At 39.8% G+C, this 25449-nt stretch overlaps 1 protein-coding gene across 2 annotated transcripts in view; it reads right to left on the bottom strand.

Annotated features, from left to right (window-relative positions):
• Positions 1-25449, bottom strand: part of SLX4IP (SLX4 interacting protein) — a 210141-nt gene that overhangs the window by 65687 nt on the left and 119005 nt on the right. The window contains exons 3-4 of one of the 2 annotated variants that reach the window (XM_054574056.1): positions 12939-13028; positions 8844-8964 (exon numbers count right to left, since the gene is read on the bottom strand). In XM_054574056.1, coding sequence (XP_054430031.1) covers positions 8844-8964; positions 12939-13028 — 211 coding nt within the window. The remainder of the gene's footprint in view (positions 1-8843; positions 8965-12938; positions 13029-25449) is intronic. The other variant, XM_054574055.1, reaches the window with a different exon arrangement.

Raw genomic sequence — 25449 nt, 5'->3', positions numbered from 1 at the left:
ACCAAGGCTGAGCTTAGCCAAGCACTCAATTTGTCAGCAGCAGCAATTAATGTGACCCTCCCCACCAGTTCTCCTATCACAGGGAGAAGGACTAGCAGTGGCAGGTGAACTATATTAGACCTCTTTCATCTGAGAGAAGGCAGTAACTTATCTTCACTGGAATGGATCCATCAGGCCTTGAATGTGTCCTCTTTGCCTGCCTTGTTTCTGTAAGCCACATCATCCATGGACTTACTGAAGGCCTCATTCATCATGACCACCACAGTGCTTGTGACCAAGAAACTCATTTTACAAAATAAGGCAGTGGACTCAAAATTCAATGATTCTACCAAGCAATCAAGCGAGGCTCAAATGCAGCTGGACTTACACAATGGTGAAAATGTCTACTGAAAATGTAGTTATGATACAAATGGCAATGAAGGACCTTTTAATGCTTAGGGTAAAGATATATATTAACATGGTCTGACCAGCAGAACAATGTGTTCCCTTGGCCAGAATACATGGTTCCTGAAACCAGAGAATGAAAATGGGAAGTGACTAAAAGGTAATGAAAATGATGACAACCTCACAAAGGCTGGACCATTGATGGTTCGAATCCCTCATGAATGAAGGTCCAGATCACTCTGCCAGATGAAGAATCCTGATCAGCTGAATTATTGGCTAAGGACAAAGGAAATGTGAAATTAAATATTAGAGAAGGGAAGATAGAAACATGAGCTATTTATTTCTTGTGACTGGTTACAGAAATTAGAATGGTAGCATCTCCCAATATTGCCTTTGTTACTGTATCATGTATATATAGCCATACATTAACTAAGTTTTTGGCTTTCTGATTCTTTACTCTTTTATTCGAGATATGTTGACAACAGTTAATGATTTACTCAGTAAGTTAACAAATACAGACTGTGAATGAACTAGTGAAAGAGTAAACATCACTCAGAAATCTTGGACTCGGAACTAGGACTTGAGACTTTGGGTTATCTCTCTTGGAGGAGATCCTGAGCATATTTCCTTGTAGTTGGGAAAACTGCATAGTTGGCAATAGCTTGTTGTTATTGTTTGGGAATTTATGAAAGAGAAAAACTTCACTGGATATTTGTATCTTGTGGCTACTGACCCTCAATTTTTGACCATCCTCTCTCCTGTTTTGGTCACTTTCCATATTTTGTTTTTTATTATTAAAATTTTTTTATCCTCACCCAAGGATATATTTCTTTTATTATTGATTTGAGAGAGAGAGAAACATTAATCAGTTGCATCCTGCACATGTCCTGACTGACTGGGGATTGAGCCCTTTTGGGGTACAGGATGATGTTCCAACCAACTGAGCCACCCAGCCAGGGCACTTTCCACATTTTATAAGTCCTACTTTTCTAAGGTAAATGACAAACATTTTGCAACCCCTGGCTCACCTGCAACTAGGGTACGGCCTTGTAGAAACCTTGTAAGGTATAGCCAGGGCGACAGCCACATGCCAGGCAGTCAATCTTTTGCAGGTTCAGGGCAGAGGCTGATCCCTGATCCTGAGCATCATAGACAGCAGCTGAAATGGTGCCATGTACCAAAGCTGTCTCCAGCATGTGGCTGAGGCTGTGCAGACTGTATAGCTTGAGAACAGGGCTGTCTGGTCTTCTTACACATAGATCCTATGAGCTACCTAATACCTTTAATCAACTTCTCTGAAGAGCCAGATCCATTCTGGTTAGTCTCAAGCAGAAATGAAATTAAATAAAGGATATTAGGCAACTAAGATTCTGGAGCACAAAAGGTTTTAAGCTGGAGACTATTACATTTTTGTTTTCAAAAGGCCACTTTGGCAGCAGAGGTGTAGATGAGTTGGAAGGAAAAATCAGGAGGCTGTGGCAGGAAATCAAGAGCTGTTAAGACGGGCCTCGACTAAGGGAGTAACAGTGGGGAAAAAAGAAAAAAATTCTGAAGAAAAAGACAAACAACCCAATACAAAGGTGAATAAGGACTGTAAATATTTGGTTCAGTCAAAAAATACAGAAAAACAGAAAGATAAATAAAAATCAAAGAGCAAGAGATCTTTTTAAAATTTTGTCCTGTCCAACTTGCAAAATTTAAAAACACTGGTAACACCCAGTATTGGCAAGACTAAGGGGAAAAATATTAATGAAGTAGAGCTGACAGAAATTGACAGTAAAGTCTTTAAAAAAAACTTTCTTACATTAATTTTTACTCAGTCTATTGGAGTAATGTTTCAGGAGACCTAAAAAAGATGAGGTTATTAGCAAGTGTCTGTGCTATGCTATTTGCTGTTAGAGTTTTGAATAGTCTTTGTATTTCTTTACATTATAGTCATTATGCTGTTTTTTAGGAAGAAAACTCAAGAGCACAGAAAATTACTTTTAAGAGTATAATCAGCACAGTTATCAGCCCAGACTTCAGCTCACCCAGCATTAAGTGCTAGGTGAAATTAAGATTACTATAACTTAATTAAGAAATTAAGTTTACTATAAAATGGAGGAGGGAAAATTGGTACAAGATGAGACTTGAAAGGCGGCCGCCTCATGTATCTTGGCTTTATGTGCCATGATAATGCATATTATCATTACATGGATTTGGAAAGAGAAAGGTATGAAACATGTGCAAATGAGGGAATATATTCAATTTACACAAATGCATGAACCACCCACATTCATCCAAAACACTAATAAAGAAATGACAGCTCTGTCTAGTTTTAGGGATCATAAGACACAGAGCTGAACACTGAGGAGGAAATAGGAAAGGCCTTATAGTTAGCGGCTTTGAAATTACTTTTGAAAAAGACATTTAAGTAAGATCACTGAAGCAGCTAAGAATAGGCAGTTAGATAAATGTCTAGAGAGACGTCTTTGACTCTGAGGAAAGAGTAAAAGCATGTATCCAGTTCCCATTTTTTTGGTGAAACTGTTAATAAGCAGTATAAGATGTTGGTATATTGTTGTGTCTGTGCACTTTGTCCCTGCATGTATGCAGGACCTAGAAATGATGAACCTCAGGCATCTGGGGAAAGCAACCTTGTGGTAGAGGTGAGTGAACCATACCCTTCCTTACCTTTTAGAAATGAGTTACTTTATTATGAAGTTAAGCACTTATAGTAAGCTGTGTTATTGGTTTATGCTAGAGTTACACAGCAAGGTATTGGAGAAGAAAAAGGGCCCAGGGGGTGGCAAAGAAACAATCTTTATCACTAAAAGGGAGGGAGCAGGCAGATAAACAGATTATAAAATACAATTATGATGATGGGAATGAAGATTGGTGCAGCCACTGTGGAAAGCAGAATGAAGTTCTCTCAAAAAATTTAAGATAAACTGTCTTATGACCCACTTTTGGGGACTTACCTAAAGAAACCTGAAACACTAATTCAAAAGAATATATACACCCCTAATGTTCACTGCAGCGTTATTTACAGTCACCAAGATTTGGAAGCAGCCCAAGTGCCCATCAGTAGATGAGTGGATAAAACAACTATGGCACATTGCACACCATGCAATACTACTCAGCCATAAAAAAAGAAGAAAGTTTTACCCTTTGCAATACCATGGATAGACCTTGAGGACATTATGCTAAGTGAAATAAGCCAATCAGAGAAAGACAATTACCATATGATTTTGGAATCTAATGAACAAACTGAACTAACAAGCAAAATAGAGACAGGCACATAGACAGAGAGCAGGCTGACAGCTCCTGGGTGGGGGTAGGAGGAGAAGGGATCCGGCAAAAAGAAAAAAAAAAAGGAGCAAGAACTCATGTACGCAGACAACAATGTGGCAATTTTTTGGGGGGAAGGGGTCAGTGGAGGTGGAAGAGGGTATAGGACGGATAAATGGTAATGGAAAAAAACAATAAAAAAATAATGTAAACCCCCCCCCAATTATGATACAATATGACAAATGTTATAAAACTGTTTTAAGTGCCAGAAAGGAGAAACTAAAGACAACTTTGGAGAAGTAATATTTGAGTTGGGTCTTAAAACTTAAAAAGGAGCCTTTCAGACAAAGGAGAAGCCTATAAATGCAAAGGCGCAGAGTTATATAGAATGGAGGTTTGCAGAAGCAGGAAAGAGAGTAGCAGGATGAGACAAAGTAGAATATGTGAGTTATGGCAGGCCTTGACCTTACTAGGAAGAGGAAAGACATAACCATATATGTAATTTATCACATGAACAAACACTTATTAAGTACCTACTGCCAGCCAAGAAATGTGCTCCATGCTGGAAATATAATAGATAATAAAAGAGGCAGAACCTATCTTTGGGTGGCTTACACATTTGCAGAGAGATAAGACAATAATCAAATAGAATGAAAAAAAGTTCAGGATGCTTGTGGACTGGACCAAGGAGACCTGCGGACAGAATAAGCTTCCCTAAGGAGTGGACTCCGAGCAAGGAGCTGATGGAGGTATAGGAAAAGGGGAAGACACGGGCAGAGGCCCCAATATGAGCAGAATTGAGCTTTGGAAGAAAGAAATTAAGTTTACTATAAAATGGAGGAGGGAAAATTCGTACAAGATGAGACTGGAAAGGCGGCCGCCTCATGTATCTTGGCTTTATGTTTTAAGAACTTACACCAACTGAACTGTTGACAGCAGGTGGAGCACTGGCCATAGAAGATGCAAAGAAAACCCAGCTAGGGGGCTGCTGTCCTGGTACAGGTGTCCAGGTGAGGCGGGAGCGTGGGTTGGTTGGTGGCAGAAGAGAATCGGACTAAAATGTGGACAAAAGACACAGTCAGTTAAAGACAGTTATCAGAAGTAGGAAGGAGAAGAAAGATGATGTTTTCACACCAAGTTTACTTTCTAAGAGGGATACTTAGCATAGCCATTTTCCTACAGAGTGGCTGCATTAGCGTCATCCTGCCTCCTCTCACTGGTAATAAACTGTACTACTTATGTCACTACAAGGAAGTCCAGCCCTCATCCCACTGAAGCCTCCATGAAGCAAATAAAGGCTTCTCCTTGTTTGGGGTTGTACAGTAAAATAAACCAAGACAAAGGCAAATGACAAATTGACAAAAATCATTTGTAACATATATAACATTCAAAGGTTTAATATCCTTAACAAGCTCTTACAGACCAATAAAAATGTAAACTTTAAACTAGAAATACTAATAAAAAATTGCAGTTTACAAATATGTGTATCATCAGGATGTTCGCTGCACCATGGTTTACCACAGTGAAAATAAAATGTTGCATGCAACCTAAATTTTTGAGCAATAAATCAGAGAATTAACACTTAATGGAATACTATACAGTCATTAAAAATGGTGATACGGCCCTGGCTGGTATGGCTCACTGGATTGAGTGCCAGCCTGGGAACCAAAGGGTCACTGGTTCAATTCCCAGTCAGGGCACATGCCTGGGTTGCAGGCCAGGTTCCCAGTAGGGTGGCACACGAGAGGCAACCACACATTAATGTTTCTTCTCCCTCTTTTTCTTTCCCTTCCCCTCTTTCTAGAAATAAATAAAATATTTAAAAAAAAAGGATGATGTGGACCCCGAATGGCCAAAACAATCTTGAAAAATGATAACTAAGTCAGAAGTCTCACACTTCCTAATTTCAAAACTTACTACAAAGCTATGGCAATGGAAATAGTGTGATGTTGGAATAAAAACAAACATGCAGACCAGCGGAATAGGATGGAGAACCCAGAAATAAACCCTTACTTTTATGATCAAATGATTTTCGATAAGGGAGCCAAGACCATTCAATGGCAGAAAAGACAGGCCTTTCAACAAATGATGCTGAAACAACTGGATATCCACCTATAAAAGAATGAAATTGGACCCTTGCCTTAAACCATATATAAATATTAACTCAAAATGGATCAGAGACCTAAACGTCAGAGCTAAATACATAGAACTCTTAGAAGAAAAAAACAGCATCATGACATTAGATTCAGCAATGGTTTATTGGCTATGACATCAAGACCACAGGTAACGAAAGAACAGACAAATTGGCTACATCAAGATTAAAAACATTTGTGTGTCCAAGTACACTATCAAGAGAATGAAAAGACAATCCACTGAATGAGAGAAATATTTGCAAATCATGTATCTAATAAGAGGTTAATATCCAGAAATATAAAGAACCTTTACAACTCAAAAACAAAACAACCACAAGTAACCCAATTAAAAAATGTGCAAAGGACATAAACAGACATTTCTCCAAAGATATACAAATGGCCGAGAAGAACATGAAAAGATGCTCAACATCACTCCTTACTAGGGAAATGCAAATCAAAACCACATTGAGGTATCACTTCACATCTATTAGGATGGCTATAATAAAAATAACAGAAAATAAATGTTGACAAGGTTGTGGAGAAAGTGGAACCTTCTCATGCATTGTTGGTGAGAACATAAAATGGTGGGTGCAGTTGCTGTGGAAAGCAGTCTAGCAGTTCCTCAAAAAAATTAAACAGAATTATCAAATGATCCAACAAATCCACTTCTAGATTAGGTATATACCCCAAGAATTGAAAGCAGGGACTCGGCCAGATATTTGTACACCAATGTTCATAGCAGCATTATTCAATCACAATAGTCAAAGGTGGAAACAACCTAACTACCCAACTACTTAATTGACATATGAATGGATAAAGAAAATATATATATTTTTATATGTACAGTAAATACATTACTTAATGTCAGGGATACATTCTGAGAAATGTGTCCTTAGGTGATGCTGTCATTGTGTGAAGATGATAGTGTACTTACACAAACCTAGATGGTATAGCTTACTACTGTATGTACTTTACTGTAAATACTTTACTGTTATACAACTGGCAACACAGGTTTGTTTACACCAGCATCACTATAAACAAGTGAGAACTGTGTTGTGCTAAGATGTTAGGATGGCTGCAGTATCACTAAGCAAGAGGAATTATTCAGCTCCATTATAATCTTATGGGAGCATCATCATATATGCGGGTGCACTGTTGATCAAAACGTCATTATGGCACATGACTCTATATTTATATATTAAAAATATATTTATTTACTAGTGGTTACTAAATATATATGTTAGTGGAAGAGTGATAACCAGGGACCTAGGAAAGGAGTAATGAGTAATTATCCTTTAATGGATGAAGAGTTTCAGTTTGGAATGATGAGAAAGTTCTAGGGATGGATGGTGATGATGGTTGTACATCAATATGAATGTACTTAATGCCACTAAATTATATACTTGAAAATAGTTAAAATGGTAAATTTTATGTTATCTATAGTTTACCACAGTAAAGTAAAGTTTTTTAAAATTGTGATTATGTGTTTTTAAAGGACTTTATATTATACAAGGTAGAAAAAATAGTTCATTACAAAATTGTATAGTTTGATCACTTTTTTGTTTAAAAACAAAGTTCTTGCTCACATGAGCCCAAGAGAGGCTTTGATTTCCATATTGGGGCCAGAGCTGTGTTTTCTACCTGCAAAAAAGGCTGGGAAATTAAGTATTTAGCTTTCTTCACTCGGGAGGAGAGGAATGCTATGGTTGATGGACCAGGCCACCACTACACCAGAGATGGAGGACTGGAAACCTGCTATGTTCCTTTTCCTTTTTTTATCAGTTAGAAGGTGTGACTAGCCACATCTGCTCGGTCCACAAAGAATACTACCAAGAATGCAACCTCCTGTGGCTTTTCTCAAGACTTACACTCTACTAAGCTAAAAACCAGAAAGTATCATCTAATGCAATATTGTTTGGACTAAAAATTCCTTTTATTCAAGGCTTTCTGTTTGGGTAAAATTGTCTGCCTAACTTATCAACTACGCTAGGTAAACACTTCAGATGAAGTATGCCTTCAATGGGGGGTACTTAACACAATTCCTTTCCTAAAAAGATGTTGTATTAGCATAATCTAGTTAACAGCAGTCCAGCACTGTACTCTGAGGATTAACACAGAATTGACTGCATTTGTGCCACAAAGAGTGCTATGAAATGCTGACTTAGGAAAAAATAAAAACACAACAGACCAGAAAGAACAGGGGGCTGGGAATCAGAAGAGCTGGGTCTGAGGTCAGGTGTTGCCACTTGCCACCCAAATACTCTGTCATTCCACATGTCACTTAATCTGTCTATTAGACTCTGGGCTAAGTACATGGAGGAGAAGGGAGAATGCCAAATATACAAGATAATCTGTCCTCAGTAACAAGGTTTTTTATTTGGGCAAGCCCCTTCCTCCTACAGATCTTCAGCTTCCTCCCCTATAATTCAAAGACACTACCATTTCCAAAGTGTCATCAAGAAGTAGGGGAGGATACTTCAACCTCAGTGCCCTTGACATTCTGGGCCACATAATGCTGTGCTGTGTGGGGCGGGGTGGGGGTGGGTAGGCTGTTCTGTGCATCGTAGGGTATTTCGTGGCATCCTTAGCCACTACCCACTAGATGCCGGCAGTTCCTAGGACACTGCTCACACTCCAGTTATGATAACCAAAATTGTCTATAGATATTACCAAATGTCCCCTGGGGCAAAATTCTCCCCAGTTGAGAACCTATGAAATAGAGTGGCATATGTGAAAACATCTAAAAAAGCAAAAAGCTCTAAATCAAGTCAGTACTAAAGCAGATACATTTATAAGGTTATTTCTAAAAAAAAAAAAAAAATCCTTTAAAAAATTTAGTTTCCTTAGGAATGTTTTATTTTCTATTTATATATATTTTGCCTACTGTTAAAAACCCTTCAGGGCTTTTTGGTTAATTTTCTGTACCCAAACAAAGCATCTTCATTAGAACATATTTTTTAAATGTATCACTGTACTAACATGACAGTCAGAGTCAAACATAATTGCCATCTCTACAAAGCAGACGTTTTATCCAAAATCAAAGCACTCTGTGCCTACCTTTTAAGGACAAGGGACTGGATCTTGTGAATTCTGTATTTGATGGCTTGTGCTGTTTACGAACTTCCAAGTACTCCTTAACTCTTGAATCAATGGTTTCTTTTAACAGTAAACAGACCTCCTAAAGTAAATTAAAAAATGAGAGATAACTTTCTAATTTAATGCAATGCAAAAAAAAGTCAACATAATGCACATTAAAAAGTCAACAGTGAGCATTTCATTTTGCTTGCTTTTTTAATGAGCTATGAATGCTGAAAGGAATGCTTTATGTGCTCATGGATAACACTGCAGATACAAATTTGCTACTGAGGTTTGTTGGCTCACTCTGTGATCTGAGAAAATCATTTAATTTTCTTCTGCCTTAGTTTTACATTTCTAAAAGGAAGATAAAAACACTTCAATATAAAAATAAGAGTCCCAAGATGATGAAATCAGTGAAGTATTGTGCCAGCAAGAGCCTCAGGGAAGTGGCCACTGTGGCCAGGCAGGGGACTGTGGACAAGGGAAGGAGCCAGAAGCCAGGGTATATTCAGAGGGAACCCTGACACAAACCAGTCAATGGGGGTGGTCCCCATGGGGATGGATACAAGGGACAGTGTCACCACTTCTCCCAATTTGTTTAAGAGCAACCAGAAACTGGTATTTCATACAACAATTTCCCATTTTTCAAATATGGCTCAACATACTTAAAATCCAAGCACCACCGTTTATTCATTTCTGGCCTCAGGCTTACGAATCTACTAAAAAGAAGGAACAGCATTGAGTAGTGTGTTGAATAGAGAACTAGAAATCAGTCATCTGATTTCCTTCCATGCTCTTGTTAATGATACTGTATATGCCCATTTGCTTTTGTGAAAACTGTACTATATTCACTTATTAATGGTGAAAATAATTTAAATTCTCTTATTTCTCTAAAGCAGATTAATATTTATTAAGCAACAGAAACACATGGTTTTAATTCAATGTCAACATACCATACCACTAGCAAATTTCTGGAGCTGTCTATTGTTATATATATCAGCATTATTTACAAAAAGAAAAACAAAACTTTAAAAGTACAACTACACACTAGGCAGACACTGTCCACTAGAGCTATGCTATCATATACTAAGAAAAGTGTAACTTAATGTAGAAGAAGGAAAAAAATGCACACCAATCTAAATTTCTTAGATTAAGATGTGATGCATAAGGACGGATAATTCTAGTTTAATTCCCAAAGACTCTGAAGAAGGCTCAGAGTTGACGAGGTCACCTCAAACCTGTTTCACTGGTTTCCTACAATGCCATCTCAGGTTGATCTCTTAGAATCTTTATAAATTAAAACAAGAACAAAGTTTTAAGTTGCTTCAAAGGGCAATAAGAGCCAAACTTTACTTTTATTGTAAACACCTGTACTCCTCAAACAGTACAGAAAACACTTGATTTAACTCACAAATACGAGTTTTCTTGATAAAACACAAATACTGGTCCCTTCTCTCCTGCTTTTATTTTGCAGCCCAAAGATGCAATGCCTTGTGGAATACAGAGATATCCACTTACAGTCGAGTGTTTTGGCATTGTTCACACAACAGAAAGGCAGCCTTGCCTCATACGGTTGTTTTAACAATTAAAGAATTTTGCTTCACATGCAGGGTTCAACTATGACTGAGCCTTAAAATATGTGGAAGACATACATGGAAATAGGATTGCTAAAATTTGGCCATAAATGCCCTATAAGGCTAAACCTAAAAATAGTATGACAAAAATAGAGCAAAGGCCATACATACAAACTTTCTCCCTATAGTTTACCAGCTTTCTTTCAATAAGCCAGGTTTGACGAATGGAAGGCAGGCCATGTGCAATGTACTGAATATACTCTAGTAACTGACCACAGCACATCTAACGAAGCATTCTCTTCAGAACCAGAGTAATGCAAGAAAAGGCAAATTCCCAGCTAAACTGGAGGGGCACATGAAAAGACCAAGTTAAAATCAATGTGCAAGAGAGCGCTACATTCGGAATGTCAAGGCTAACAGGGGCTCATGTTTACTTCTTCAAGTTTACAAATGGAACAGTTTGAGTTCAACTGTTTGGGTACACAGACTACTTGTGCTGGACTCAAAATAAACATGTTTAATACATGTAATTAGTTCCTTCTTCTGAAAAGAAACGGTATATTCTTAAAACTTTTACTATATAAAATGACTGTTAAAATGCAATCAAATTGATTGCTCATGAAATCTCAATCATGAGATGATCTAATGACAAAAAAATGAAAGCACTGAGACACTAGACATAGGCTGAAGTCATATACTTTCCTTGACTAGCTCCCCACCACCACACACACACAATTATCCCAGAGCAATTTTAATGTCAATGAACATATTTTAAAGGAACTTAAAGGAACTTTGCTTTGGGAGCAAAGCTTGACTTGTTGGCAAGACCTTCCCTATTGCAGCTGCCACTGCAGCAAGCTCTGCAGGTCCAATCGTGCACCTTTGCTAAGTCATGCCCTGCTGCCCGGATATAGGTCCTAGGTGGAGCAGCACAGCTGCGTGAGGCACCCTGGAAAAATCTAGCCTCATGCTTTGGCTAGGAGGTGATTCACATACTCACGGCTTTATTTTAAAGCCTTCCAAATAAATTGACTCTTGGCAAAACTGACTGAATGTTAACAAGAAAAGTCTAAGGCCGAGGCGGTAAAACTAGGAGAGAATGGAGGAAAATCTGGATTCTAAAATGCTGTCAATGTAAGCCAAGTCAGAAGATTTTTGGGTGAGGTCCCCTCAGGTGAATGAATATGTCACTTTGGGGAAATGAACTGTTTTGAATTGAATCATGAGGATTTGTGTTGGTAACCCAAAGCTTGGAATTATATGGAGGTGAGTTGTAGTAGGAAATGCTGGCCTACTAAATATTAAGTCTTGATGAGAGCAGTGTATGGTTTTTTACCTGAATGATAAATCCTGTCATGAAAAATTTTGTGTCTTCCTTCTCCCAGTTTCAGGCCACCATCTTTTGTGAAATTATGACAGCAAAGGCTTGATAATTCTATTACCTTTCGCTTGAAAATGTATTACCGTATAAATTTATTTGGGGGAGATTTTTTTCCTAGTGATTTCCAAAAGTTGATAAGGGAGGGGAATGGTGGTGGTGGTGGTCGGGGGGTGGGGGTGTGTGTGTGTGTGTGTGTGTGTGTGTGTGTGTGTGTGTGTGTGTGTGTGTGTGTGTGTGTGTGGTGTGATGGTGTCCCCTTAATGCACCACCACATTTTAATAAAACTTTCTTTTATTTCTAGCTCTAAGAAGCTATTGTGACAAATAACTATGATGGTCACGTGAAGTATGTATAATATTTTGAAAGTTATGTAAAAGCTGTTGACTGGCTCTCTATCTCTGCTCTCTAGCAAGCAACGATCTGAAGAAAGAAGCAAACCATGTGATGGGAGTTGATGCACTTTCTAACCCTCTGCCAAGGCAGTACTTGGGTGGGATAGCAGACAGCCTCTGGTGGGGCCCTTTCATTACAGATGAGGAGGCTTAGGCCCAGGGAGGTCAAACATCATGCTCCCAGTCCAACAGTTATTCACTTTATTGACTGACCATCCAACTAGTGACTGAACAAGGTAAGAGAAGGAACACTGTCAGACATCGCTGCAGTTGTTGTCACAGGCTCATGATAATAAAAGGATGGTGGAAGATAAAAGTGCACAAGACTGGGATTTCACACAGGTGTGAAAGATCAGCCTTGTGTGAGCCCCACACCTGTTCCAGGTGCTCAGTCTTTTCTTCACAACTAGCCATATTAAAATCCCTGCTCACCTGGAATAGTCACTTTAACCTCTTTTAATACAGACTACTCCTTACCCCAAACAAAGAGGCAGGGAATTTCTGGTTTAAATAATAGAGTGGCATATGAAATGTATGAATGAGTCAGTTTCAGAAGGAACAAATAAAAAGCAAGTGTATGTCTGTCACTGGGAAGACAGTATATATTTTTCAAGGGTTAAATATTAGTCAATATTTTTGCCCACTAATTAAAATGAAAGTTTGAAAAAGCTAATATTTCTTCTAGCAGTAGCTACTTGCATTTAAGTAGTGAAAATTTTTGTGGTACCTCTTTGTTCTTTTCAGAAAACCAGATGATATCTTTGTTTGAACGTTGTGGCAATACATGAAGATCCACCAGGACAGCAAAATCCCCACACTGAAAGACATTAATGGCAGAGTTAGCTCACACCCAGCAAACAATGAGAGAAAATTTCACAAATTCCTATGTGGTTGCTCATGAAATGGCAACAAAGTTTACTACTAGACAGCAATGTTCATAGGAGTCAGGGCTACAAAGCATAACATACTACTCTGCAAATTTAATATTTATGGTAGAAATGCTGGGAGAAATATCATTTAAATCAGAATAGACAAAATAAAATATCTATCTCTGGGCCATACCTTGAAGGGGGATGCCCAGGCATCCAGAGGCAGTTGGAAGATTATCAAACACCAGAGAAGTAAAATAGGTCAGAACTAGATAGACTCCAGGAAAGTGGACAGCCAGGGGAATTCTTTCTTCTAGGTAGGAGAGAACAAATATGTAAGCTACTGGATTTGTAGACAGGCAGAAAGATTGGTTGGGACAACACATCTTGCGATAGGAACAGAAACATGGACAAATGAGAAGATCCAAGGGGAGGAGGGCAGATGCTGAATGACAGTTATCAAAACTACACAAGTTTCATTCATTAAGATATACTACAAAACTACACAAGGCCTGCCTTCTTTTTTTGTTCTATAGGCTAGTGATGTCTAGGACTTTTGAAAAAATGGAAATACCATATATATGTATCAGTTAACAGGGTAGCCAATAGCCACACGTGGCCACTGAGTACTTGAAATGTGGTGATTGCAACCCAGAAGCTGAATTTAAAAATTTTATTTAGTTACAATTTAAACAGCCGCACATGGCTAGCAGCTCTTCGGTAGAGCTACAGACCCTGTAAAAAGCTATAGCCTTATAAATCCTCAACCTATGAGTGAAGTAATTTCTGAGACCCTTTGGATAACTGTGAAAGACCTAATTTAGAAAAGACTAGAAGACCAAGACTAAAGGTTAAGGGTTGTCTAAGAGGCCCTAAGATTCTGTTTATGGTGCATAAGAGATGATCACTTGTGTACCTCTTTGGCTGAACAATTTTTTTTCTATTTTGAATTCTGGGCTATAATTCAATGGTGAAAAGGTATTTTCGACTAATGGTGTGAGAATACCATCTATAAATATGGAAAGAAAATAAAACTTGACACCTAGCTCAAGCCATACACAAAAATTATTTTGAGATGGATCACTGACCCACACATAAATACCAAACTATCTTCCTGACTTTGGAGTAGGAAAAGATTTCTTAGATAGAACCCCAACCCAGAAAGCACTAAATATACGAAAAGAATGGTTCAGTTGGACTATGTCCAAATTTAAAATGTTTGGTAATCAAAAGACACCGTTAACAAAATGAATGTGTATATCAGAGTGGGAGAAAATATTCATAAATGCATATATCTGACATAAAGGATAGGCATCATATTTTGGACACAAATAGATATAAAAAAACAAACAGCACAAACTTGAACAGACACTTCACAAATAATATAAACAAACAGCTAATAAACACATGAAAAAAGTGTTGAACATCAGTCATCAGACAAATGCACATTACCTCCAAGAGATACAACTACATACCTACCAGAGTGACTACAATTAAAAAGCCTGACACACCAAATATTGGTAATGATATGAAGCAATCTAAACTCTCACCCAGTGCTAGTGAAAGTGTAAAATGGTCAACCACTCTGGCAAATGGTTGGTCAGTTTCCTATAAACATACATTTATTTACTGACTGAGCCAGCAAGTACATCTCATGTATTCACCGAGAAAAATAAAACACGCGTTCATAAAAAAACGTGGAAGCAAATGCTCACATAAGTTTTATTCATAGCAGCCCACATGGAAGACAACTCAAGTCTATTTACAGGAGTGTACTCATTCAATGGATATATTCATTCGTTCAACTAGACTACGATGCTCAACATGGACTAATCTCTAAAACATTCTGTTAAGCAAATGAGGGCAAGCTAAAATAATACAGTGTATGTGTCCATTTACATAAAGTTCTAGAACAGCAAAATTAATCTATGGTCAAAGCAATCAGAACAGTGATTGCCGTAAAATACACATAATAAAATATATTAAAAAAAAAAGATGCAGTGATGGCTTAGGTAGGAACTGACTGAGAACAGGCACAACAGAACTTTGTGTAGTGATGGGAATGTTCAATGCCTTGATAGGGTAAGTGCCTAAGATCAGTTTCTTTCCTTTTATAGGAATAATATATCAATAATAAATAATTTTTAAATGCTGAGTAAAAAATGTTCACATTTGTTAACAGTTATTTAAAATGTAAGTATTATGTCCCTAAAAATGTGTGGGTATTTTGGGGAAGACCAAAGTGAAGTTCACTGGGTAATAAATCATGAGATATAATGCAAGATGATCTCCCCTGATGTTAAACAGTGCAGTGTGGCTTACTGAACTGCAGCTGAAGTTTAGTGTGTCACAACAAGCATTTTATTTTAATGAAACAGAATTGAAGAGAGTATTGAAATGGGATTAAAAAATATCAATGGATGAAATGGTAAAGTTAAGTATTGTTTTGTGAAACTTCTGTGAGTGTACTGAGTTATGATGTAAAGCCTGTTTCTTACTGTGGGTTGTGGTCAAAACTCTTTGAAAACCATACTCAAATATACTGTTATTTAAAATTTTTCTTCACAACTGTTGATTATAGAGTTAACCTTTAAGGAGTATGCTGCCACCAGGTGGAGGTCTTTTGCCACAACTACCTGATTTTAGCCAGGGGTTATTAACCTTTCATGCACCATGGATCTCTTTGGCCAGCTGTGAAGCTGATAAAATTTGCTCAGAGTAATGTTTTTAAATGCATGAAACACAATGAATAGTATTCAAAAGAAAACCAATTTTGCTAAAGTGTGGTTGTCCAAATTTAAAAATAAACAAATGTGTGATATAATGATGTATGGACTTGTTTAAGGCATTGGCTCTTGTCACATAGTGAGTGGTAGGTAGATCTAATAACTACGATAAATCCAAAGTAGTGGTAAACATAAATAACATATTCAGATATGTGCCACAACTATAATATAATATGAAAAAAGATATGATTTCTAATGGCGACAAATGTTGCTAATACTATTGTGTTCTGAATACTTCATTCATAATAAAAAATACATTTATTAGAACTTGGTCAAAATAAAGATGTTAATTTTTTTCTCCACCCAAGTTTACCAACCCTGTGATTTCTATCACAGGCCTGTTGAGGCTCTATGGTTTGTAGAACAAGAGCCCCACCAAAGCAGTGAGGTGTGCCTCATAAACTGCTAGTGGATGTAAAGTGTAATATAACATGTAGCAACCCTGATGCCTCAGTCAAACCAAGTTCTTTGCTATTCTTTCTTCATTACCAAAAAAAAAAAAAAAAAAAAAAGTGATGCTTCAACAATCTAACCTGACACTATGTAATAGTAACCTTCTAAAGAATTAAATAGCAAGGTCCAATTTGGTATTTTCTCATCATTTTGTAACTTTGATCCCAAACAACCCAGTATTAGTTTGATCATAAATGGGATAATTAGAATGTCTTTTTAATTTTTTAAAATAAATCGTGAAGTCTTACTCCGTGCTCAAACCCTCCCAGGATTTCTACCAGACTCACCCGTTGGCATGTATGCGGTCCCATCCCCCACAGCAGGGCTCTCCCTCTGTAGCCAGCAGTGCCAGAGGTCTCCAACAAGAGCTCTCTGAAACTCCCACACTAATCAGAGATATTTTGCCTTTCTAAAGTTCCTACTTTCAAAGCTTTGCTCCTTTTCTCCCAGGAATAAAGAGACATTTAAAAAAAAATTAAAAAAGAAAAGCCTCCCACTGCTACCAGCACCATAGCCTCTCCTTCTCCTCCTTAATTAAGCAGAGGTTATTTCTACTCTCAGTAGATAAACTCTCCAGCTCTCTTCTGAGAGGAGCAACACACTAGCCATCACTTATTTCTTAGGCCACAGGAACTCACTTTACACAAGCCCAATTACCTCTTTAACAGGCCAAAGGCTACTAGAAAAATCTGCACATCCTATGCCCTGTGTTGTGAAGCAGTAGGTAGGCCAGGGTCTGGTTCTAGCTCCCTCCACCCAGGGGTTTTGGCTAAAAACCTGGAACCCAACCCTACCTCCTCTCTTTCCCTAACCCTGCACAATCAGTCACCAAGTCTCCTGGATTTTACTTCTTAAAGAACTAAACACACTCCCCTTCTCTTGTTCTGTGTCATCTCTCACTTGGAATACTAGGGCTACTTCTCTGTGTCCCACATGAACTCTCAATGCCCCTACCTGCGCAATCTCAAATATTAAATGAGAGCAATGTGCTCCTTCTGCAGCTTTAACACACAAGCCCCTCAATGCTCCTGTGCCTAGTGAATTCCTAGGCATCTTTGAACCCTACCAGGAGTGTGGACATCTCCAGGAGCTTTTCTGAACAGCTCTTATCTCCCTTCTCTGGTTTAGGCATATATTCATGTACTTATTTCCGTATTTAATGGCCGATCCACGTAGGGGCTTCCCCTACTACACTGTTAGCTTCTTGGTGGAGACGAGGTCCATACCTCAGTAGACTCTGCACCCTGGGATTAGCACAACATAAGCTCACAGTAAGTGCTTAATATTTAATGAAAGAAATAAAGATATGAATGAACAACTGAAGGACAAATGAGCTCTGAAATTTGGGCAAACCACAGCCTTATCTGCAAACTGAGGGCTCTGAGTTCATTCTGGCAACAAAGCCATCTGATTCAGCCCAGGACACTGATGTATCAAAGAACAACTTCCTTACTCCTTACTCTGGAGTGGCAACAACTATGTCATCACCACAACCAGTCATTTTCCATATTAAAAAAAAAAAAGGAATATGAGGATCCTAGGATTACCTCATCCTAAATTACTGCCAGCCAAGCTTTTTGGTGATTTTTCCTACCTCTTTCCTAAGAATTTCAAAGCTGCAACTTAGATTGAACTATTTCCAATTCTCCAGAGGTGGTATCTTGTCTTCCAATTTTACATTAGGTTATAAGATAAAGGTAAAATGCAAACATATAGACATCTCAGAAGCAGGTTAAGAACTCTGGGATATATGGAAGGTTTCCCACATTCTCTCATTCATTCATTTTCCACTGAGCTTCATAAGGACATTGGGCCAGACCCTGAGAGAGGGAGGGACAGCAACAAAACACTGTAGGAAGTGTGACCACAGCGCACACCCAAGGACCAGAGGTAGCCCAGTGGCAACTGTGCCTAAGGGAGGCCCGGGAAGAAAGCATGATGTCTCAGCTAAGGCCTGAGGAATGGGGCAAATGGTGGAAAAAGAAAAACAAATAGCACCTACACAAGAAAAGAGACCCAGATAGCTTGGGGTGTCCCGGGGACAGAAGAGTTTGGTATTGCAGAAAGAGAGCAACAATGAGGCCAACAGGGCAGGAAGGTTCAGACTGTAAAGGAGCCCTGTACAGGCCAAAGGGACCAAGGAGACCTGCAGGCCAAAGAGCTCTCTCAGGTAGAAATGTGGAGCATAGCCTGATAGGGTAAAATCACTGGGGCCAGGCATACAGGTTTAAAGCCACCACGAGAACCCAAACAGGAGACAATGGATCCTGAGGTGAAGAGGAAGGGGCAGATTTGAAGAATACTCAGAAGATAGAATCAAGAACAACCGTTATACTTCTGGTCAAGATGGAGGCATAGGTAGACAATCTTTGCCTCCTTGTATGACCACAAGAAGAATCACATCTAATCTCAAAACAAAAGACTCCCAGAACTGCCACAAAATTGAACTGTATAAAAGTCCAACCACCAAGGATTTAAAGAAGCCATATTCACCCAGATGGGTACAAGGGGCAGAGTGGACTCGGTGTGGCATGGAGAGGTGGAGGCAGCAGAATGGGCAGTCCTACATTCACATGTGGTGGATAAAAATCAGGAGGGATACCTTGGGAGTGAGGGATCCTGGCCCCAGACCAAACTGTGCAGCCTAGGGTTCCAGCGCTGGGAAGAGAAAGCCCCACAACTTCTGGCTAGAAAAACCAGTGGGGTTTAGGGCAGTGGAATAAACTGCTGGTTTCTCAGAAGAGTCTGTTTAAAGGGCCCACACAGTATTAAAACTTACACAGACCTATCCATTCTGGGATTCAATACCAGGGCAACAGCTAGAAGGGAGCCAGTCACATACAGGGACTGGGTGAAGTGACTGGAAATGGGGCAAGTACCAGGCAAACCTTCAGAAGCCAGTCAGCGGCACTGTCCCCTCTCTGACCCCTCTCCACCCACAGTGCCATAAAGCGGTGAAGCAGGTTACCCTGAACTAATGAACACCTAAGGCTCCGCCCATACAACTTAACAGGTGCACTAAGACAGGGAGTCAAAGCAGCTCTACCTAACACAGAGAAACTAACACAGGGAGACTGCCAAATTGAGGAGACAAAGAAATATGCCCCAAATCATAGAACAGAACCCCAGAGAAAAAGAACTAAATGAAATGGAGATAGCTTAAAAACAGAAGAGTTTAAAAAGAGGGTAAAACAAAATGAAGCCAATGATAGGTTTGTACAAAATTCCCACCATAGTCCTAAGCCCCTGCAACATTTCGCTTTGAATTTGCTGGTAAGAAATGTAAAAGGCCAATTGGAGTCCATAAAAGGAGAATGATTTTGTGCTGAGAGTAACTCAATCATTCTTAATACTAAATCTAGAAAGATACTTCTTCTGAATGGCTTCATAAAAAAACATGGCAATTATCTTCCTGGAGTATGGACTTTATTAAAAGGCTTTAGGAAAAACATTAAATACTTTCATATCAAAACAAACTGCATATATGTTACAGCATATTAAAAAGTCACGTGGTTTTTAAAGAAAGCTGTTTGATTAGGACCTGTTTCAGGCTTGTGCTAAGTTTTATCTATAGCATTTAAGTTGATTCTCGCCACTAGCCTGTGAAAGAGCACAACCATTACTCCCATTTAATAGATAAGGAAGTAAAATCAGAGAAGGTAAGGACTAGTCCAATATTTCAGAGTAGTAAAGGATGGACCCAGAAGTCAAATCCAGACCTGTTAGACTCTAAACCCATTGCCATGCTTTATTTTGAAAAAATATTCCCTCAGTGGAAGGAGATTCAGGATTCACTTTCAGACCACATGGTGGGGACTCTTAAGGCTGACTAGCCTGACATCCACACCGCTGTACTTGGGAACTAGCCCCCTGTTCCTTCTAGGGTGGGCGATGGCAGCCATGTGTGCCCATTAGCCTCAGGTGACTGCACCAAGGATTCTAAACAGGGTCCCTCAGCTCCCTTGCCTGGGCAGCTTGACTGCTGCTTGATGGGAGGCACCAAGACTTCAGATACTGAAGCTGAAACTGTGGGGTACCCGGTTGGAACAAGAGTGCAGTGCAGTGGCAAAAGCCCCCACTCCTGCCCCGAGAGACTGAGGCAGGAAGAGTGGTCAGGGAGAAGAAAGGATGAGAAGGGGGTAAAAAGAATGCAGTAAACGCTGGCAGCAATACAGCAGGTGGAAGGTGAGGTGGGGGTAGGAAGAGAGGTCTCCTGACACTCACAATACTACTACCCAGAGAGTTGAAGCTGAGGAAAACTATACACAAATACTTTGTCGATTTAACCCATCCTGGCTTGTTCCTCACTAAAATACTTGCCTAAGAAATAGGATGCCATATACAATAAACCAGCTGACAGGATGGAAGAATAAAGAGTCATTCTATTGGAATATGCTATATCCTTAATCTAACTGCAAAAACTTGCTAAGGGTGAACAAGTTGGCAACAACAGTTAAGATTCATTGAGCACTTGTGTGCCAGATACTATGTGTCAAACCTTTTCGGTACGTTATTGCATTTCATTCTCATGACAACTCAGAGAGGCATAAATGATTACCACTCGGTGTTCTGGAAACACAGAGAAACTTAAGAGCTCCCTTTCTCTTTTAGAAGATCCCTGGTGATCCTGGCTGGTTTTGTTTGGTGTGGTGCCTTGCCAACCTGGCAATACTTGTCAGGCCAGGTACAAGGAACACTCTATAATCTTAGTAACAGATTTAGACACAGCCTGAATTCTATATCACAACACTCAGAGAAAGCCCTCTAATGAATGACAAATGGGAGAATGCCCTGGCACAGGAAGTCCAAGGCTGCAAATCTCTTCTGACACTCCTCAGCTGAGAGTGGTATGCTACCTCCCTCCTCTGGGTGTCAGTTTCCCTCTATGTAAAATGAATGGACACAACTAGATCCAGGTGCCTTCCTCTTTAAGATTCCACTTCCTGGTTGTGTTTTGGTTTGCAACCAGTTGTTGCCCACATAATGTTTGTCCTCCTGTAAAGGTTACAGAAAAGCCACATGGAGCCTAGTGCCTTCTATCAGTTCACCATGGGCCACCAAGCACAGTAGTAAAATCCACCATCGTTTTGGAATAGAGGGGCACATTTTCTGCTGTGCTGACTTCTGTGGGCATGATTTTCACTTGGCAGCCAATGACAGAAAATGCCAGTCACATGGCTAGAAATCATTGTATAAGTCATGTAAAAGGAAAACACGCAATGAAGTTGACAGGCAAAAATCTTAGCAACCAATGGGCTCTTCCCAAAAGCATTCTCCAACACAAACAGGCAGGATTAGGCTCTTCTCTGCTGCCACAGCACTTTATTCGTGTTTCTGTTGTGGAACTCATCACAAGCTGTAAACATCCATCTCCATTAGAGGCCTTTGAGGAGGCGCTACTAATTTGTTACCTTTCAGTTGTCAATGACTAGAACAGGGCCTGGCACACAGATGGCAGTGAAGAGTGTTTGTTAAATGAATGAAAAAATACAATGATGAAAATTACTTAAGTGTCTGCTTGGCCTCTCTCTAGGATGGATTACCACTTTCTTCCCTACACCCTGTCCTCAGAACAAGAAACGCCACAGATTTAAGCTCATGGTTTACAACTAAGGTTGCCTCACCTACTCACAGAATACTGTTACCACCAGAAAATATGGTCACATCAGAAAATGAGTAGCTATGCCCATTGCTCCATACTAAATGGTTATTTTTCTACCTTCCTATCAGATGAACAATCTGCAAAATCTGTATGTGAATTAAGATCCATTAGAGGAAACACATGGGGCTTCCTTGGTTGCAAACAGATGACTATTTCTTTGAGCTCAAGTTTTTCTGGTTGAAAGGGATACAAGGGGAGGGTGTGACTTGTCAGAATGAAAAGGAATCAAGAGGGAGTGTCTCTCTCCTGTCTGGTGCCTGTGGTGAGACTTGACTACAGGTCAGAGATGTACACCTTTCTAGTTGCTTGTTTGTTTTTCTTAACAACTGTATGGCTATGGTTGGGAAAAGATTCTACATGGGTGACAAGCAAATTACAAAGGAATGAGAAAGGTAACAGAAAAGCAGAGCTAATGGGTTTGATGACAACTCCTCAGAGGGGAAAAAAACAGAATAAGAGGCAAATGTCCTTCGGTAAATTTTCTCTGGTTTCCTACTATGAAAGTTTTGGGGTTTGTTTTTTGTTTGTTTGTTTGTTTGTTTGTTTTGCCTAGAGTGCTTATATAGTGACGCAGGGTCTTCCTGTACAAGATTTGGAAAGGGAAACTAAGTGCTGCTGGGAATAAGGCAAAGACAAGCAAAGTGCTTTTACGAAGGGATGCTAAAATTTAACACATGCCACTAGAACTTCAGGTAGTATTTGAGGCTGATCTAAAACTCAACACTGCATCAGGGTGTAGTTAGGAACAGGCCCCCAGTCACCCTCTTTGAAAGATAAGAAGTGATTTCATTTCTTTAGATACTTTCCCTAATGATTTCCATTATTATTCTCTCAATGATGAGAGTGTCTTATCACTGAGCATTAGTGTCTTACCCTGCAAGACACTAATGTTCAGGTGACTGGCCTGTGAGTGTACAGACCCTGTACAGCAGTGAGGCGCTCCATGGCTTGGGGGCAGGATACACTTGACCTCAAACCCTGCCCTGCACCTCAGCGCTTCAAGACTCTGGAGCAATGTAAAGTTGTAAAATGTAAGTTCCTGCAATTTAAAATAATGAAAATACCTAATGGAGTTTTTTTGAGGATTAAATGAGAAAATGCAGATGCATGGTTTCAGCACTGTGCCAGCCATACAAACGGCTCAAGAAGGAAATATGGGCTGGGTTTTCTTTTTTTTTTCTGAAGGTAGAATTTGTCTCAAATTCCAGGGCATTTTAAATAAACTCTAAATTGGCAGTTCTACTGGGGCACAGGTTTCCACCTGTTCCTACTAAGAGCTAAGAAATGTCTCATGATTCTTGACACAGTTTTACTCTGACCACACTGCTGCTTAGAAGAACAGATGGTTTGTCATCATACTAGATTACAGATAAAAATATGAACTTTCTCTCACATATTTCTGCAACAGAGAACATGAAATGAAAAAATAATCTGATGGAAATTATGGTATACTTGTCTATAGAGAACTTACATTGAGAGGATCTTAACGAAAACAAGCAACATTCATAGTTAGCAACATTTAGACCAGGCAGGAGCATGTTCTGGATGAATTAGGACCAACCTAATTAAAAATGGAATTTGGTAAGCAAGTACTAGCAGCATCAGCATCTTCTGGAGCTTGTATATGCAAATTCAGACTTCCCAATCAGAAATTTTAGGGGTGAGCCCAGTATCCTGTGTTTTAACAATCCCTCCAGATTATTCTGGTGCATGCTCAAGTTTAAGAACCATTGTGGTAGGCTAGTATGTATCTTTGAGGATTACTGGCATTCTTTGTACAATACAGCAACATTTCTGGAGGTTACAATAGAAAGGAATATATATGATTAGGTTTCACAATGTAACACAATAGAGGGTGATAGTTCACCAGAATCAAATTATATTATAATGCTAAAACTCACAAGTAAAGAATATCACAATTTCATCATAATAAGAAAATAATTCCCTTAAAGTTGTGAGAAACTCAAATTATGAGTTTCCTTAAAAAGAAAAAAACAGAAGTCTTCCAGAGGTGAATGTGATGTGCAGCCAGGTTTGATAACCACAGATATAATAGTGCCTCACTGAACATCTTAAAAACCCACCTTTGGCCCTGGCCAGGTAGCTCAACTGGTTAGAGCATGCTCCCGATATACCAGGGTTGTGGGTTCAATCCCCGGTCGGGGCACATACAAGAATCAACCAATGAATGTGCGAGTAAGTGGAACAACAAATTGATGTCTATGACTGTCTGCCTGTCTGCCTGCCTCTCATCCTTCCCCTTCCTGTCTCTCTCTCTCAAATCAATAAATAAAAATTAGGGGACTTCCGGTCAACAAGGAGGCACTTTGCCTCCTTGCACAATAAAAAAAAACAACAAATTTAAAAACAAAATATAACCAGAACTGCCAGAAAATCGAACTGTATGGAAGTCCGACAACCAAGGAGTTAAAGAAGAAACATCTTGGGAAACGCCCCATCTGGTTTCAGGAACTGTAGCTTCACTGACGGGCAAGAGGGCCCCAGGGCTGGAGCTGAGCAAGGAGGCCTTGGGAAAACAGGCCACTGAGGAGACAAAACCTGTCCCCCTGGCAGGGGTGCAGCCCCTGCCTCCCTCACATCACCCTGCTTGGCCCTGGAGCATGGCTGGTTAGTCAATGACGGGTAAGACACCTCAATGGAAGGGACAACCTAAGACAGGCACAGCTGCAATGGGCATCAGAGAAGGTCTTGGGGGGCACAGAGAAAGGGCACGAGACCCTCACCCTCCAGCTTTGATTGGCCAGATCCCTTATTCTATCTGAAAGAAGTCTCTTTATCTCTTGGCAGTTCTTCCCTGCCCGCCTGGCTGAGGCTCGAAATAAGAATGAAGGCAGGTACAGCCCTAAACTGGATTGGGCAGTTCCCGGGGTTGGGGGGGGTGGTTAGGCCCAGAAGTTCCCTGAAGCATGTTTTGTTCTTCCCTCAAAAGCTATGATAACTGGCTCATACTGGGAAGGAAATTTACATTATTCACAGAGCTTGACCAGAGGCAGATCTCTTGTGTTCCTTCAATTGTTATCTATGATCTCTGTTTTCTGTAAATAGCCTTTTGATATTGATCAATGAGCTTTGTTGTATACCCCTGCGCATATGGTTCTTCATAAAAGCCACTTCAAGTGAAAGGCTCGGGGCCTTCTCCACCACAGGGAAGTGCCATCCTCCTTCTGGCAGACAGAGAAGTGTCTGGAACGACTCATTTTATTTCCCCCCATCCATGACAACCCTGGGATGGGCTCTGCGGGATCAGAGTCCATACTCCCACCTCAGAAACATTCATCCAAACTGGTAGGAGGGGTGGAGAGGAGCACGGCAAGGCGGCGGCTGGCACACCAGGTGGTCCCACACTTGTGTGCATATAAATTGGGAGGAACAGCTGGGGAGTGAGACAGACCATGCAATCCAGGATTCCAGTGTGGGAAAAGAAAGCCTCAAAATCTCTGGCTGTAA

Source organism: Pteronotus mesoamericanus, unplaced genomic scaffold (genome assembly GCF_021234165.1).
Source record: "Pteronotus mesoamericanus isolate MK-2021 breed Mesoamerican mustached bat unplaced genomic scaffold, CSHL_Meso_final contig_25, whole genome shotgun sequence".
In the NCBI taxonomy this organism is placed as follows: Eukaryota; Metazoa; Chordata; class Mammalia; order Chiroptera; family Mormoopidae; genus Pteronotus; species Pteronotus mesoamericanus.
Note: the sequence above shows the minus strand (reverse complement) of the source record. Positions and strands in the feature narration are given on the sequence as shown.